The sequence below is a fragment of the Argiope bruennichi genome, chromosome 9, assembly GCF_947563725.1.
Source record: "Argiope bruennichi chromosome 9, qqArgBrue1.1, whole genome shotgun sequence".
Taxonomy (NCBI): domain Eukaryota; kingdom Metazoa; phylum Arthropoda; class Arachnida; order Araneae; family Araneidae; genus Argiope; species Argiope bruennichi.
This window is the reverse complement of record NC_079159.1, coordinates 6,594,636-6,612,091: the sequence shown is the minus strand read 5'-3', so window position 1 is coordinate 6,612,091 and position 17,456 is coordinate 6,594,636. Positions and strand designations below refer to the sequence as shown.

At 29.7% G+C, this 17,456-nt stretch overlaps 1 protein-coding gene across 2 annotated transcripts in view; it reads right to left on the bottom strand.

Annotated features, from left to right (window-relative positions):
- The window catches only part of LOC129984259 (apical junction component 1 homolog), a 28,727-nt gene extending 12,412 nt beyond the window's left edge, over positions 1–16,315 (bottom strand). For both annotated transcript variants that reach the window (XM_056094103.1, XM_056094104.1), the window contains exon 1: positions 16,185–16,315. In XM_056094103.1, coding sequence (XP_055950078.1) covers positions 16,185–16,281 — 97 coding nt within the window. In that variant the 5' untranslated portion in view covers positions 16,282–16,315. The remainder of the gene's footprint in view (positions 1–16,184) is intronic.
- Positions 16,316–17,456: the final 1,141 nt, after the last annotated feature.

The window sequence follows — 17,456 nt, the reverse complement described above, 5'->3', positions numbered from 1 at the left end:
TATCTTCTCTGGACATGGATGGCAACGAAAAGGTTAAAAAGTGTACATAATATTTTCATTAAACTTATAAGACAATATGCATTTTAAAACCATCTGTGTATGTTTGGCACATTTTCACGCCATTTCAATATTTATTTTGTTTGTGAAATGAAGACTGATTATGTTTTTAGAAAGTATTTTTCCACTCTAAAGAATAATTGGAAATTCGATAGAGTTTAACAGCTTTGATGCAAAGGATTACATGCTAATTATCATCAAGTTAGCAAGTTACTATTTGGAACAATCATGCTCTCTTATGCACGCATAAAAGACAGATGGATTAATAATTTAGCATCTTTTTTTTCTGTTCCGGGGAATATCTAAAATTTCATATTCATTAAAATAACAAATGTTAATAATTTGGTAACTACGGTGGTTTTGATGTGTACATTTCGCTTTCGAGAATCTAAGAAAGATAAATATAAAATAAAAATTTCCCTTTGAGCTGATAAAAATGACATCAAGGTGAAAGGTTTGAGATAAAATGGAAGGGTTTATTTTCAAAATATTGATATCTTAAATCAACTGAAGAAAAGCCGTATTTGCTATGACAATAAGTTATCTATAAATGACTGATAATTTTAAATTATCACGATAACTCAATCGCAGTTGTTAGGTTTAGTTGTCATGGGGAAAAGTATTTGCTCCTGCGCACTATTTGGTTGCTGATTGAAAGAAATGCACAGGAAATAACGTTTTTTTTATGTTTTCCATCTGGAGTCAGAAAAGATACGTTAAATTTGCTTGCTTTGCAGATTTCACTTCAACTACATTAACTGATGTAACAGCCCTTAAAATAAATCGAATTAAAAATATTATTCTTCCGAATTGGAATGCTTAACTTTTTACTTTCTCGTATACGAAATCTAGAGAAATCATTGTAATCGCCAAAAAAATTCAAATTCGAGATTTTGACGAATCTTTACGTTTCAGACCTCTGTGAGTTCGAAAAATACATTTTTTGACATTAATACTGTTTGTCTGTCATTCTGTCTGTCTGTAAATACGATTACTAAAAAAAAAAAAAAAAAAAAAAAACGCTTTGAACTAGACGAATGAAATTTGTATAAGGATTTACGAACAAGGTTTTTGAAGGTTTCTAAGAAATTTTGAATGAAATCCATTCACACGGTGGTGAAAGCATAGTTTATATGTCTGTTTGACAAAAGGGAACTCAATAATTTAAAAAAGTTTAGTAGATAAAATTTTGTTCGCAAATTTAGCATTTAAAATGTAGATTCTTATAAAATGTTCAATCAAATTTGCGAAAGAGTTAACTGTCTATCTGTCTGCACTTTCGTTTGCATGTAAACGCAATAACTTGTTAGTACAATTACATAAATCAATGAAATTCGGTGTGTTATCTTGTATCTGTATTTACATGTGCGATTTTGGCTTCCCTAGGTCAGCATAAAAGGCCTTCAAAATATATATTCGCGCGATAGATTTAGTAAAAATATTAGATTCACGCCAACTAACTATTATTATTAGGTAACTATTATTTGCTAATGTTATACAAGCCATTAGCGACTACCTAAGGCAAGGCCCTAAAGGATAAGTGCTGATTTGGGGGCAATAATAATAATAATTTTGACTCTGAAAATAAAAAATTCTAGGACCGCGAAAAAGTTGAAAAGTGATGAAGTAGTATTCAATACAGACTCACTCTGAGCCCAAAATGAACTTGCAGAAGTATTAAAATGTTAAAAACGATAAGCGGTTTCCAAATGCTTAATGACCAATAAATCAACTCACAAGTATGGTAATTGGGTTGAAGCTGAGAGGCATCTAAAGTTAAGAAATGGCCTGTGAATTGTGTTGCAAAAACATGTCGAGTGTTGAAAAAAAAAAAAAAAAAAAAAAAACACCTACATTAATTTGAAATGTAAAAAAAAAAAAAAAAAAAAAAAAAAATTAATCATATTGAAAGCAGTGCCGGATTTATGTATAAGTGACACAAGCTATAGCCTAGAGCACTTTTTTTTTGGAAGGGATCAAAAAAGTTGTCCGAGTGAGCAAGTCATATTTACTAAATTTTTGAATTAAATGCATTTTTAAAGGGCCCCATATTTCAACTAATTTAAGGTCTCATCAAATCTAAATCATGCATTTGTTGCAGTCAGCAACATTGACGGCAAACCAAATGTCCATGGTTTCAATTTCATGCTTCCAACCTACGAAATTAATGACGAAGAGCGCCGCCAGCAATAAATTAGCAGAACTTGAATCAAAATTGGCAATTGGCTACATTACACAAAAAGGCAGTATAAAGTGGTTTACTAATGCGGAAAAAGTTGAACCTCACAATGTGAAACCATCCAAGGAAACACCAGTTAGTAAAAATCGCTTAACTGGAGTATCTTACCACACCTGCTGAATCCTCCAGATATTGCTCCCTCCGATTACTATCTACTTCAATCGATGATTCATAGCATTTCTGAGTAAGTCTTCCATTCTTCTTGGATAACCTCTAAAAGAATGTCGTTCTCTCGCTTGCCAGAAAGATGGGGGGGGGGAGGAATGGCTAGCGACAGACATTTTGAATCATTGATCATTTTTTTTTCATAGTAAAGTCGTTTACTTACTAAAAAGGTTTTAAATTAATGCTCACTCCCAATATTAAAAATTCTGAACAAAGATTGCATAGTTTAAGATATCTTATTTTATGTTATTCGTATGAAAATGCTGTACGCATGAAATATTACTAAGACAGTTAAAATTTTCAAAAAAGAAAAAATCAATTAAAGTTTCTGGAACATCATTCTCATTTTGTGCTTTAGTAAATGGAATGAATTTTCCATCTGTTTTAATTATAATCCCATCAGTTTTTTCCCCAAAGTAACAATTAAGCAAATTATATTTTTTCCCCAGACCATAATTATTCCCTTCAAAGACTGCTAAAACTTAAAAAAAAAGTGGAGTCTTTCTTTCCATCGTACATCAACTGGAAAATTCCTTCTGAAATTAATGAAGCAAATCGTAGTTATTTTTAGACCGTTCTAAGCGACAATATCTCACTATATCATTTTATGCTTTTAAAAGATTTTGCGGGTATAATTAATTTCGCCTTTTGACGGATTTCCTTTTCTTTTCTTTTCTTTTTTTCAGTTGTCTCGTTCAGTTTGAAACATTTTCCTCTGAAAAGATGCATATGAAAATATCTTCTTCTATTCTTGAATATCACATTTATTTTAAATATTTGTTGAAATCAATTTAATTAAAATGGAAAAATTGTTAATTGAAACGATAAGGTTTGTTTTCTCGAGCAATTTATTTTCAATGATTTAGTGTTGACTTCATTATGGGGATGATAATTTAATTAATTTGCCTGGAAGCGTTTCTTGATTTGATTGATAGAATATTCAAAAGCAAAAAATTTTTCTTCCGTCAGAATTATTTTTTTAATCAATAATCTGTCTTTTCGAGAGAAAATGGTAATAGCGAGTCATTTTAAGATGCTTAATAGCGTTTATAATGGGAAGTATTTTATGCTCTTTATATTACTTGTACTATGAAATATGCGATGAAAGTTCAATCTGATATACATTTAATAAAACAATGTATCACTTGTAAGTGTAAAATATAAATAACCGATCAAAATTATAAGGCAAAAACTATGCCATGATTGCCAAGAAAACACCATGACAACAGTGATAAAATCACAACAATATGCCAGAAACAGCTGCAAAGAACTTAAAAATAATTCATTTCTACGTTATTTTTTTTTCTTTTTCAAATTTCACAGAAGAAGAAAGCGTTTATAAAAGAGAATTTTTTTTTCTCTTCAAAAAAAGTCAAAACAGATGAATAATAATAAAAAAAATTCTGTGATGTGGTCAGTTCCATTCAAGATTTTTTGAAATTTTTCAAGAATAGAAGATAGAATATTTATTAAATATATATATTGAAGCAAATATTTTAAATAAGTGTATCGATCGGACAGAAAAATTTTATGCCATTGTCATGCATACTATATGTAGAACATTATAAACAATATAATTGATGATATATTGCACATATGATGAAAGAATTCATACTGTTACAAAAACTTTAAAATTATTTGCTGATGTCAAAAATTTTTCTATGTTACATTTTTTACAAGATTATGTTTTTAGCTAGCATATTTTCTGGAATTCAAAGAAAGTCTAACATAATACAGTGCAGACTATTGGAGGACGAACTAACAAATTTGGAATGACGTTATTTCTTGGGTAGTAGCTGTTCACTAATAAAGTTTTGATTTGATTTAATTAAATCGAATGAATGAATTGAAATTTTAAGATTTTTTCTCAATAAATTCGGAGCATTTTGAAGAACTGAAACGATTTTAACATTACATCAAAATGTTAACAAAAAATCGGGCAAGTTTATTTCAATGTAATTTATTCCCGAATTTCAATAAGTTTTTCAATTATTAATTTTCAACAGAATTTATAACAATACTTTTTAGTGTTGTAATGAGATTCAAGCTAATATCTTTATTTCACAATTCTTTCACTTTCATGCTTTTACTAATGTTAGCGATGTGATAAAAGAATTTTTTAAAAAAATATTCGCATTTTAAAAGTCAGCGAAAGTTTTGTTATATTAATGTCGCATTTTGAAACAACACTAGAATTACTTTCGGATAGACCTCTTAATGTTCAGTAGTGGTCGAATGACGAGAACAACATCTAGGCTAGCAACCTCTTCCAAGTATCCACATCACATTAGCAGGAGAGCATCTTACATAACGGCTCTTTGGTGAGGTCGGGTTTCAAACCTGGAACACTCCGGTCCGGCAGTGCAGAACTTAATGCAAGTCATCGAAGGAAATAATGATTTTTTTTTTGTTTTATTATTTTTTAATGCTTAAATGAAGAGATTAAAGCATAGGAATGAAAATGAAATGACTCGTACTAGCAAGTTAATTTCCCATAATTTAAAAATATTCAGAAAATGCTAGAAATAGTAAAATAATGTTGGACAGTTTTTTTTAAAGGAAAGATTGATTTTTAGAAATAAAAATTCATCTGAAATACCACTGAAACCATTCTTTGGCTACAAATTCCATGTAACACTGAATTTGAAACACTTTCTTAAAAACGCGGCTTCCACGAAAATAAGCGGCGTCGAGAATGAAAAGACGTTTTCTTAGATTTTGATTTCCAATATATATAATTTTGGAATTCTTCTTTCATTTTAAAATAAATTTAATACTTTCGGTAAAGTTTTCGTTAGAAACAGAAACATGGCAAAAGTCCAATAATTGAGTAAAAGTACTTAATACTATTCTAAACTTTTTGTTGTTAGTCTATCGGTTTTAAATCAAAAAGGAACTTTCAATATTGCTACCGGCAATTCTAATTTAAACTGAAAGTTATTTTCCATTTGTTTTTAAACTTAAAGAAAGTCCATTCATTTCATTTTGAGGAATAGAATGATAATGTATAAAATATAAAATGATTACGCTTGAATGATATACAATTTTTTATATATACCATTTAATTTTATATATATCCTTTATAAATGATATATAATTTATAGCCTCTAGCATATAAATTTAAATTTTCTTAGTCATTTATCTTCAAATAACTTAAATATATTCAAAATAATTCAGATTTCATAATTATTTTATTAATTGCAGGAAATTAAATTCCTTAGTGAAAAATTTTATTGTTTCAAAGCATAGCTTACTGTTGAGCTTGCTAAATTATTTTCAACTTGCTTAATTTATGCTCGCACGATACATGGCGAGAAATATGCTTCGTTATTTTAATTTAGAATCGATTTTTCATTTTGGGATGTGGCATCACAACACAAGAAGAGACAAATACTGTTAGTTGCTAGATGACATGCGCAAGTGCATTTGTTACGTCACTGTGACCTCTTGTGAATTAAAGCTATTATTTTAATACAATGTTTTTTTTCTAAAGCAACGAAATAATACGGAGTGTAAGTTTTTCTACAGATACTATATTCCATATCGCTTTTAATGTTTTGATTCGAATTTCGTTTCATTAAAGAAATTTGAAATGATGGTGGTTAAAAATGATGGTGTAGCCTTTTCAAATGCGATATTATTGTTCATGTGTATATTTCTTTTAATACATTTTTATTTCATTATTTTACGTTGTTGCTTTTTGTGATATAAGTATTAGCCACTTTGGCAACTAGATAGTTCACAAGGAATATTGGTTTGATTTCAATTAAATGTCCTATATATAGCTTGATGTACATAATTCACTCAAAATGTGCATAATTCTCTCAATGAGTTATTTTAAGTTTTAAATTATAATAGATATTAGAGCCGTCTTGTTTTAATGGCTTTGCATCTATTTCATTTATTGAGTAAATGAACCTTTCTAATGAAAACAAATCCCATGACATCATAATTCCATTAAAAAGTAACTATCCTTGTAATCTATCTTCAAATTGCAGGTTATCTTTCGCAGAAATACGCTTTCCCTTTATGATACATAAACAGCGCATTTAATTTGCATAAAATCTATTTTGCACGCATAAAATCTATTTTGCACCATAATATTTCCGGGATTTATTACGGGAAAATACCAAGGTGTTAGCATAATTCTTAGTTAAAATTCTAATTAAATTTTTTTTTTTAAATGCGCAGAGTTGTATATAGTTTGCCCTGTAGAGCGCTAACGCGCACGCACACATATTATTCTTTATTAGTAGTAGATATATTCGTTGACTTAATCATTTAACATTATAACTCCTAATACAATTGCTATATTTTTATTATTAACAAAATATAAAAGGAAAAGATCTTAAAGAAAAATTTCTGATAAAAGATTTTTTTTCGACTTTTAAAAATATTTTAAAAAAAGCTTTTACGTTTAAGAAATAAATGTTAATATTTCTGTAAATTTACTACAGCAACAGTCTTTTAAATGGAATTACTGTACTGAAGAACATCTTTTAGATTTAAAAACCAATTTTGAAAGCTGCATAACTCCATTAAAAGCCGCATAACTCCAGTGGTTTCTTTCCTGAACTACTTATATCAAAATGCACGATAGTTCAGTATTTAAACTACTTGATGAAGAAACTATATATTTCAAACTTAAAAAAAAATTCTCAGGAAAGAATCTTGCAGCCAGCGCTGACCGAATTACCAAAAGACTAATTAAAGAAATAGTTTTGCAATTATGGCATCACTTGAAAGGTAAAAGAACCAAATAAAAATCAAAGAGCCAAAAGAAACAAAAATAAATGAGTGTGAGTGGAATAAGGTGAAACGTAATTAACATTGCAATATGGAGCGTGAGATGTAGGAGGTATAGCCTTGACGACAAACTGTTACACCTGCGCTTACAAAATAAAAAATAAATAAATAAAAACACTGAAACGAAAAAAAAAAGTAATCATGATAAGTGTGAAAGAGGATTCTTTGCAGAATCTGGATATCGTACAAAACAGCTTAATTTGAAGGTCACTATCTTTGTGGTGAAAATATAAAAATAAGCACGAGAAGATGAGATAAAAAAATTTGTGATGAGTTTTTACTGAAAAAATTAATTTTTCCTAATGGCAGGTTAATATTCACTAGCATATTTTTTTATATTATTGTTATGGATGAAAAAGGAGGTATATAACTAAGACCTGCTTAAAAGAGGATAATAGTAAGTGCTTAGGGGAATTTTTTTTTCCTCTTTTGCCATGCACATCAAGAATGATTTTTTTAAATTCATACTTATATATAAAAAAGATATCTTTATATCCCTATTAATACTTGGATGTTCGATGGCTCTGAAAGGGGCTATTTAACAAAATAGTGTGTATTTCTAATTTTTAAATTAATTATATAAATATTATACATTAATTAATATCTTCCTTGTTCAATTTCAATGAAACAAAATAATTGAATCAACCTTATATATCCTACGTGTTTTTAAAATATGGTGACATTTATTTAGGTATATAAAGTAAAAGTTATCATGGTAGAAATAATTTTAAGCATGTAGACTATTATAAAAAAATAATGCATTGCACAATATTTTGAAATTTATGTTCATACAGCATGTAATGTTCGTCATAACAACACATGCACTTTCTGGATAAATATGTAATATTGTTCTGGAATTATTTTAAATTTGCCTTGAAGGAAAAGATAGGTTGTTTCTGCTGTAATGTTCTAGAATACAACAACTCTGAAAACAGTATTTTTGTAAAGTATGAATCAAAATGGTTGCTCTGATTTCAAAATGTTGCTGCTCAACAGATATTGCTATATTTAGAAAAGAGAAAACATTTTCATGTTTTCAATGCATTGCACATCTTGTATGCCTTTTTGCTGTATAGGAAACAAATCTTGTTAACGTGTTTGTCGATGCTGGTAAAAGCAGCGCTAATATGGGTTTTCTCTTCAGAGTTTGTCGACGGACGCTTAGCTCTACATCAGTAACATGTAACCACATCGATGGATGGATCGCAAAGCAAAATGTGATAAAGAACAGTTATCTTGATCAGTACAATGCACAAACAGCATTCAGCATGATTTCTTTTTGAGCAAGAGAGGGATGTCGATGATTGCCAGTATTGACATAGACATATAACAGAAAGTGTGACAAGAATCATATTACTGACTATGTTTATCGTATAACCAAAGAAACGCATCCTGAACCTCTATGATAGTTGCTTTCGAAGCTTTAAATTATTGAGAATTGAAACTGTGTGCTATATTCCTAATAATTTGTGTTCTTTAAATAAAGACGGCAACTATATATTGTGTTGTAAGCTTTAGAATTGAGATATTCATTTTGATTTATGCTATTGTTCTCCTATAGAGTTTTTTCTTATTAGAGTAACTTAATGCAACACTATCCAAATGAATTCGAAATTCTTGTTTCCTATAAAAGAATTTAAGGTTATAAAAAGTAATTTTATCTCAATATTCTATTAAATCGCACTGTTAGCTAGATATTGCGAATTCTATCCTCTTTTATGTTAAGAATATTTAATACTTGAGACCTGACATAGTTGGATATTATTTGAACTCGGAAAGAATTTGGACTTAAATCGTTTAGTGATGTAAATAATATTAATGTAATTAGACACTCACAATGATGCTGATTTTATATAGTTTATTTCATTTAATGGTTTATGGGTCTTTCAGAATGACTAAACCTGACTTTGAACACGCAACACTAAATAATACTAAACTAGAGCTTTTTTTCTCTTTATCAAAATAAAATGATGCTCATGAAAAGTACCTTGTTAATTTATTTTGGAATGCATTATGCATATCCCGGAATAAAAACAGCGGGAGCTGTCTCTCCAAAACTTTCTCGCATTCTCTCTAATAAAGGTGAATTGTGTTTTAGACGTGTTCCCCCCCCCCAAATGATTGAAACCAAGATTTGACAGAGAACTACAATTACAGTCCCGAAAATACATACAAAATTTGATAACTTTATGTTATTGCGTTTTTGATTTATCTCGTTTACATGCTTTTGAAAGACAAGACTGACAGACGGTCAACCTTTCGTTGGATTTGACTCAAAATTGGATAGGTGTTTACACTATAGATATTAAATCTATGTATCGAATATCATCAATCTAGTTCTTTTGAACAGCTGGACAGATTGGCCTCCTCTGAACAAAGTTTTCTCAAAACTTGATAAAATTTGATGTCAAGGCCATGTATCAATTTTCATGCATCTAGTTCAAAGCGTTTTGAGTTAGAACAGATAGGAAGACATTTTTCAAACTCAGGGAGATCCAAAACGTGGAGATTTGCCAAAATCTCGAGTTCTTATTTTTTGATGATGGCAATACTTTCTCAATACTTCGTATACGAGAAAGTAAAAAAATCATGCGACATCAACAGATAATATGCATTTTGATGCTAGATACTTTCAACATATGACTATGTCATCTCACAAACTGACTCGATTCAATTAAAATGAGTATTTTTTAAAAAAAGTATTACTCTAATTTTTAAATGCAAATCATTTTTTAAATAATTTTTTCTTCCGTATTTTGAAGATCTTGATTAAGGTGATTGGCTGCGTGAGAGAGAGTTTTCGCATTCCAAGTATTTTTCAGTTCGACCTCACCTGGGATGGAATCCCCACAGCTCAAGAAAGATCGCCCTAAGATTCGGTCTTGAATATTATGGAGATAAATGAGCTGATAATGCCACCCAAACGAAGCCATACAATCGAAAGAGAAACATTGGAGAGCTCAGAAAATTCTTTACATTCTTCTAACTTTGAATTAATAAAATAGAAACTTATTTATCCGGAAAACGTGTTAGGATGATAGAATTTCTTAGAAATAAATTAATTCTGAAAAATCCCATTCACTATATTAACGTAGGTTGTATTATAGTATATTAATTTATTTTTTAAAAAAAGGCATTTTTTTAGAAATGAAAAGAACCTAAACATCTTAATGAAAGGATTTGTATTTATACTGGAAGATCGTTACATTAGCTAAATATTTAGCACATTAAAGCACACAGTTAGTCAGTTAGCAATTTGTTATTCAAAAATTTATTTATTTAGTTATTCCATATCTCTTTTGTGACTGCAAACGATTTACTGTTTAAATTATTCCAAACTTTTTATTTAAAAATTTATTTATTTATTTATTCTACATCACTCTTGTCACTCCAAACGATTTTTATGTACTTTTATGTTGTGTAAATTATTCCAAACGTTTTATTTATCTGTGCATATTTTTTAAATGATTTAGTATAGCAAATGATTTATGTAATTATCCAATTCATGCAAGTTTATAAAACCGAATTTGGCTATAGTAGATATTTAGAATATTATTATTGAGTATTTTGCTTTATTTTGTATTCAATGCAAGGTAAGAGTTGAAGCTAATTTGTGAAAAATAAGAAAGTTAAACTTTTTTAACATAAAATTTCTCTAAATTTTGACAATTTTTTTTTCTTAATTCAACAATCTTTATTTCTAAAATTTTGTAAGTGTACTTTAATTTCGGATGAAATAATTACATCATTACTATGCGTACAGAACAATACAAATGCAATATATAGGCATTTGTATTGATTTGTATTTGTATATATGCAGGCCGAAGTGTGAAGACACTTTGAAATTTTAAACTTCGCTTTTATTCCATCCCGGGAGGCCTAATTTATGTACAAACAAGAAGCGATTAGGTTCATTTACATCACAACACAAGCGCGAAAAGAGGGAAAGAAATATTTATCCCCATGATTATATACTGGGAGATTCGGATAGGGATTTCTTTACACTTGGCGATTTAGGTAAGGGAACTATAGGGATCTTTTAAAAGAATGTGGTTAGATCAACACATTTTTATCCCTTCATTCGGAGTGTGGGAACTTATCGATTTCAGCAATTTTAAAACTCGTGTTGCATTAATTAAATAAAAAAAGGTGGAATTGGATCAGGAAATAAGAGAATATTTTAGAATAAAATTAATATATATATATATATATATATATATATATATATATATATCAAGGGGGTCGGCTACTATACTTAATTAAATTAAAATTGTCATTTAAAATTTGGATTATTCTTAAGATATTTTTCAAATTCTCTTATAGATCTGTGTGTCTAGTTTTTATTGCAGCTGCCTGACTCAATTAAAAATCAATTTTGAATTAGAATACTTAGATTGTGTTAAAAGTTCTGAAAATTTATTAAATATTTTATAAAATGACTGTTCATTTTTTTTTATAATTGAAATACCGAAATCTTGGAAGTAACCCACAATTGAATATTTTAGTTGTGTTGTCATATTATTATTTAAAAGCTATTTATGTTGTTACATAGATATTAAACTGAAATCCCCAAATATTTTGATTTTATTGTTGGAGAATCAAAGAATTTCTACAGGATTTAATCAATGCCTGTTCTTAGTTGAGCATTATTTCCCAAGTTAGACATTTACTTCCGGAGACCAAATATGGCAGATTGAGAAGGTGTTTGGCTTCGGAAAAAACGGGAGGGATCCTTCTGATAGGTTGGGTACCGTTGCCCTCATTGGCCCTTCTCCAGTAAAGAAAACCTTTTCTTCTTGTTGTTGTTCATTTTGAATTATGTATGAATTTCCCTACCCTGGACTGATGAGAGGGTAGAGGCATGCAGATGATAACAAAGAAGTGACGTCACAAGAGTGATAGAAGTTTCGGGACTGTTGGTGGGAGAGTCTTTCCTTTCCTTTTTTTGCTTATCATAACGTTTAAACAGATGTGTCCCTGATAGATGAGCCATTTTCTTGTTCGTAGTCTGAAAAATTCGTCAAAGAGGTCGATTGTGTGGGGGCATTTGCGATAGGAAGTGGGGAGTTCATTGTTTGAAATTCAGTTATTCAGCAGTTGTAGGGGAAAAAAATGAAATGACGAGCTCTTAAGTTGTAATTATTGTTCTATTTGTAAAAGAATCCTCTACGTTACTTAATACAAAGGCATAACTGGTTTTATAAGACATTCTTTATCCTTTTAACCCTTTGCTTATAAATATAAAAATATATTCGACTATGCATCTTTTTAATCGAAATAAATATTTTGTACTCGAATAAACAAATCTTGTGTCATTGTTTTGTGGACATTCCTAAACAATTTTAAAAGCGAAACATCAAACATTTTTTCCTGTAGTAAAAAAAAAGTTACCTTTCTATTAATTTTTTAGTAATTGAATAATTCTATTTAATTTAAAATGGCAGAGAATTCAAGTATACTTTAAAGCATTCCTAAAATATTCAATGTAGGAGATATAAATATATTTATGAAATAAAATATGGCAGTAACATATAATGCAACAAATATATGTGAAAAAATAAATATAAAAATTTCATATTATATAAATTTCACCGAACATTTTTTTAGAAATAAATAGCACAAGAATTTTATGATTAAAAGTAAGAAAAAACATTAAAATATTATTAGATAGAACATTATAACTGTAACGGAAGAATTTTCTGATTTATTATAATTGTCTACTTGAACTTGAAACGCAATAACGATTTCACTCATCGCCACATCCATTTGAATAATTTTTCAATTTCAATTCAAATTCATTTCTAATTTTAAATTGATTCTGATTCTTTCATGAAAAGTGTCGATTTCGTTGTATATTTTACTATTAATTTTTAAACTAAATTATTTATTAAAAAAATGGCATCCGATTCCCATTCAAATCGAAAACATGTAATGAGTGATTCTTAGCTTTGAATTTTATACCACCAAAAAGAGTGGTAAAAACTTAATTATTGCAGCTGTTTCTTAAAAAGAGATTAATGTTTTAGATAAACATGAAATTTTTTTTAAAAAATTGCATTCTTATCTTTAACTCAAAGTATGTCAGTCGAAAGAAACCAATAAAATTCATTCATTTTTCCAAATGGATGGCGTCTTATTTGAAGATATAATTTGATTATTGTACCGGATGTCAAACCATTGTAATAGAACGTCAAGGGTTTTTTAATAAACAAACCAGAAAACTCTTCCTTTGAGTAAAATAATAAATTTTCTTACTTCGCTCGACCTCCATCTGCATGCAATATCAAATCTGGGAAATATTAGAAAAGATCGTGCAGAGTTTAAAATGCAACAACTTGTGGGGAATGCACAGAAAGGTGAATACACAAGAAACACATTGAGCAAGCATAGTATATCCAATTCCATTACACTAGATGTATACACATAGGGAAAATTTTAGATATCATGTTCGATTAGTTGTTTCTTTCATAATTTTGTGGAAACAAATAGAAACTGATCTGATTCTTTTAAGAGCCCGTTTTTCGCTTTACATTTTAATGATCTTTAGAATTTTATTTAAGGCAAATTCTGGACTATTTTGTATTTATTCCATTTTATTGAGAAATATTAATATATTTTTTTCAATGAATCTCTAACATGGGGGGGAGGGGTTTGAACTGAATTTCTCTCACTCTATAGATAAAAAACGAAAAATCATTTGCAATAACCACAATATTTTTTAACTTTTCTTATTTTTTAGTCTTTCTTTTTTATTTAAGAATTTATATCAAAGGCTTTTTTTTTCTTCGTAATTTATTATATAAATGAAAAGATTTTTTTAAACTGTTAAAATAAAAGAGTAATCACTTAAAGGAAAATTTTTTGACCCATTACATTTTTTTCTTTTTTGTTGGAACGCGAGAGCAAAGAGTACGTGCCAGTCCATCGCGAATTCTATTTCAATTCTATTTGTACACAAAAGTGGTGCACGTACGAAAGTAATTTCCTTACCCATTTAACAGATATCAAACGTATATCTTACACCTACTGTTTTATGAACATCTGAAAATAATCGTTTGTAAAAAGAAAGTTGCATTATGTTTTCATGTGTTGACACTGCTGTTTAAGAAATAAATTTTTGATTCCACAAACCAGTTGAGAAATATTTAGTGTTAACATGATTTTTACTTTGATCTAAACTAAGAATCAGTATAGTTTTAAATGTATGTATTCATTTAATGGTTCATATCTTAATTTCAATTTTAATTTTCATTCAGATAAAATTCACGAGAAAGATTATTATTGTATCTGATAGTTGCTTAGTTCTGACAGCTTTCATTTATTTTGTTCAACTACCGAATAACCCTCGTGAAGAAGCCGGATTTGCTACTATTAAAAGTTACATTATTATTTTGTTTCAAGGATCACTTGGTTTTCGATTTATTTAGCAAATTCAAAGCAAATCCTTCTAAACAGATTAATTGGACAGTAATTAGAATTTATCCTTTATAGAAAAGAAACTAGAGTATTTTTAGATTTATGCTGAAATCCATGATTCCTTAAACTATATAGGTAACAACAGAAACTAGACACTATTTAAGTTTTCAGCAGTAAGAAATCACCCTTGACAAGATAGCTTGGCATTTTTTATTCATATAAATCTAAGTCTAGGTGAAATGTACTAATATATAATCCCGGAATGAATTGCAATTTACTTTTCTATGGGAGGGCATGTTTGTACACGGAGATGTCTCTTTGCATCGGACAAGAAAAGAAAAAAATGTGTAAAAATTTTTCCCTCATTGCTTTTTACCAAGAGATTCTTACAGAAATGCATCTCGATTTAGGAAAGGCAATTGTAGATATCTTTGAAAGGAACGCCGTGGGCGTTAGGGATTTTTACCCCTGCAATTGCAGCGTGAGAATTACAGAGTCTGCAATTTTTTAGAGCACTTGTTAGAAATAACCAAATAAAAATGTGGAATTTAAATCAAGGAATAAGAGAACATTTTAGAATAAAGTAATATGGGCCAATTTAAAATTTACAAAAATAGGTAATTAGTTTTAAGATTTAAATTAGATTATATATTTTCCAGATATATTGCTATAGAAAATATAAGGGATTAGTTCCATCGTGTTTCTTATTAATATTATTCAAAGCACGGCCCAATCTATTAGGGTGTCCAAAAGTTTTTTTCTCATCACGCTATGAATGGCCTTATCTGGCTCTGCTTGTGAAAGCATGCAGGCGTATCTGTTAGCCGTCTATGTCATCGGTTTCAGTCGTACCAGAGCTCTACTACACCCCCAAAAAGTTCTTTTGCCCATTTAGTGGGATTGGAGAGGCGTAATTTTCTACGAGTTCCTTCCTCAAGATGAAATAATAAATTCTACGAAATACTGTCATTGACTAGATCAATTAAAAAGCTGCCATTGCAAAAAAAAAAAAAAAAAAAAAACGCCCAGAATTAATGAATTGACATGGGATTATTTTTCATCATGACAACACATGACCACATATTGCATTAGTCATAAGAGAGAAGTCTTATAGTTTGATTGGGATGTTTTACCACATCCTGCATACTCTCCAGATCTTGCCCCATCTTATTATTACTTCTTTCTGTCCTTAAAAAATTATCTTCATGATAAGCGCTTTAAATCCATCAGTGAAATAAAAGCGCACCACGAGGATTATTTCATGTCCTAAACAAACAATTTTGGAAAGAAGACATGATGATGCTTCCTGAGAAATGGAAGAAGGTAATAGAGTAAAAGGGTTCTTATATAACGAAATAAATAATAGACAGTAAATATTGTTTATTCATTTCATATTAGGAATAGGAAAGAAACTTATGGGACACCCTAATAATAACCATAGTGAACAACTGATTATATACCAGAACTCAAAAGCGGAATATGCGGAAAACAGGGGACGCACCGTCATCGTCTTCGTTTGTGGACGTCGTCTGGTGGAAGCCCGAATTGGAAGAGGATGGGACGGGTGTGAAGGCAGACGTGGAAGACGGCCGAATCATCTGATTGCGGTTCTGCAGGCCACGCAGGAAGTTGTGCAGGTGGTCGATCAATTCTCGGGTGTCTGCACACAATAACAGTTGCGATCAACCTTCGGTTTTCGACAAAATGGTTGACAGCAGGAGCGTTTCTCAAGTCTCTTTTCGAATAGCAAGTTCTGCAAGCTATCTCAAGAAGCAAAACACCATTTATCATGTGGCACTGGATCGAAAGACTATTTTCTAATAATTTTTAATTTTATTAAGGAAAAAAAATCAAATTAATTTGATTTTAAAATTATGGAAACATGCCATCAGTATTTCAATCTGTGAAAAATTATTATTCATGATAAATATTTGCTTGAAAATGATTGTTTGAAGTAGTTGTGGTTATACATATTATACAGAACAGGGCGGCATTTAAAATTTTGCCCTGCAGAAATGCATTGATTTTAGTTACCAAGCATTTGGTTAGTATTAGTGGTTATGTGAATTTTTATTTTCAGCATTCAAATAATCTATGGATAAAAATTTTATTTACCTGCATCCAGTAGCTAATTAAATGATGAAAGATATTTGCAAGTTCTGTAAGCTATCTCAAGAAGCAAAACGCCATTTATCATGAGGCAACGGATCGAAAAATCTAATGAATTTTATTGCTAGAAAATTAAATTCAACTTGTTGGGAGTTAACAAAATTGTTGAAAATTGGATTGTTCATCCATATCACCAAGTAAATCTGAATTCTAAAATATTGGTTACCTGTATTGAAACACAAGCTGATAGCGATTTATAATGGTTCCTAGATGAAAAACATAAATGAAGCAGAAATTCTAACTTATGACATTTCCGAAAGATGTCTTTAGTAGTTATCGAGATGTAAAGCAGCATCGAAGACAAAAAGCTAAGCCTAGCTGTGGCGATAAAAGATAAGTTTGTGAAGTAGGAAGCAAACCTTATTTGTGGATCTATTACCAATAATACATTCTGTCAATGATTTATCTTTAATTATTATTGGTAAATTTTTCTAAGGATTAAGGCATTATACCTTTAGAAAATTGCTATCACTTTATTTCATTTTTTTTTAAAAGCAAGGACCAAATTAAACTATGCTGTGTCAAACATGTGGTCGAGTTCGTGACACTTAGTAATACTGCAGGATACTCAATAAGCTTATCGTGTTAATCCATCTTTATCTGG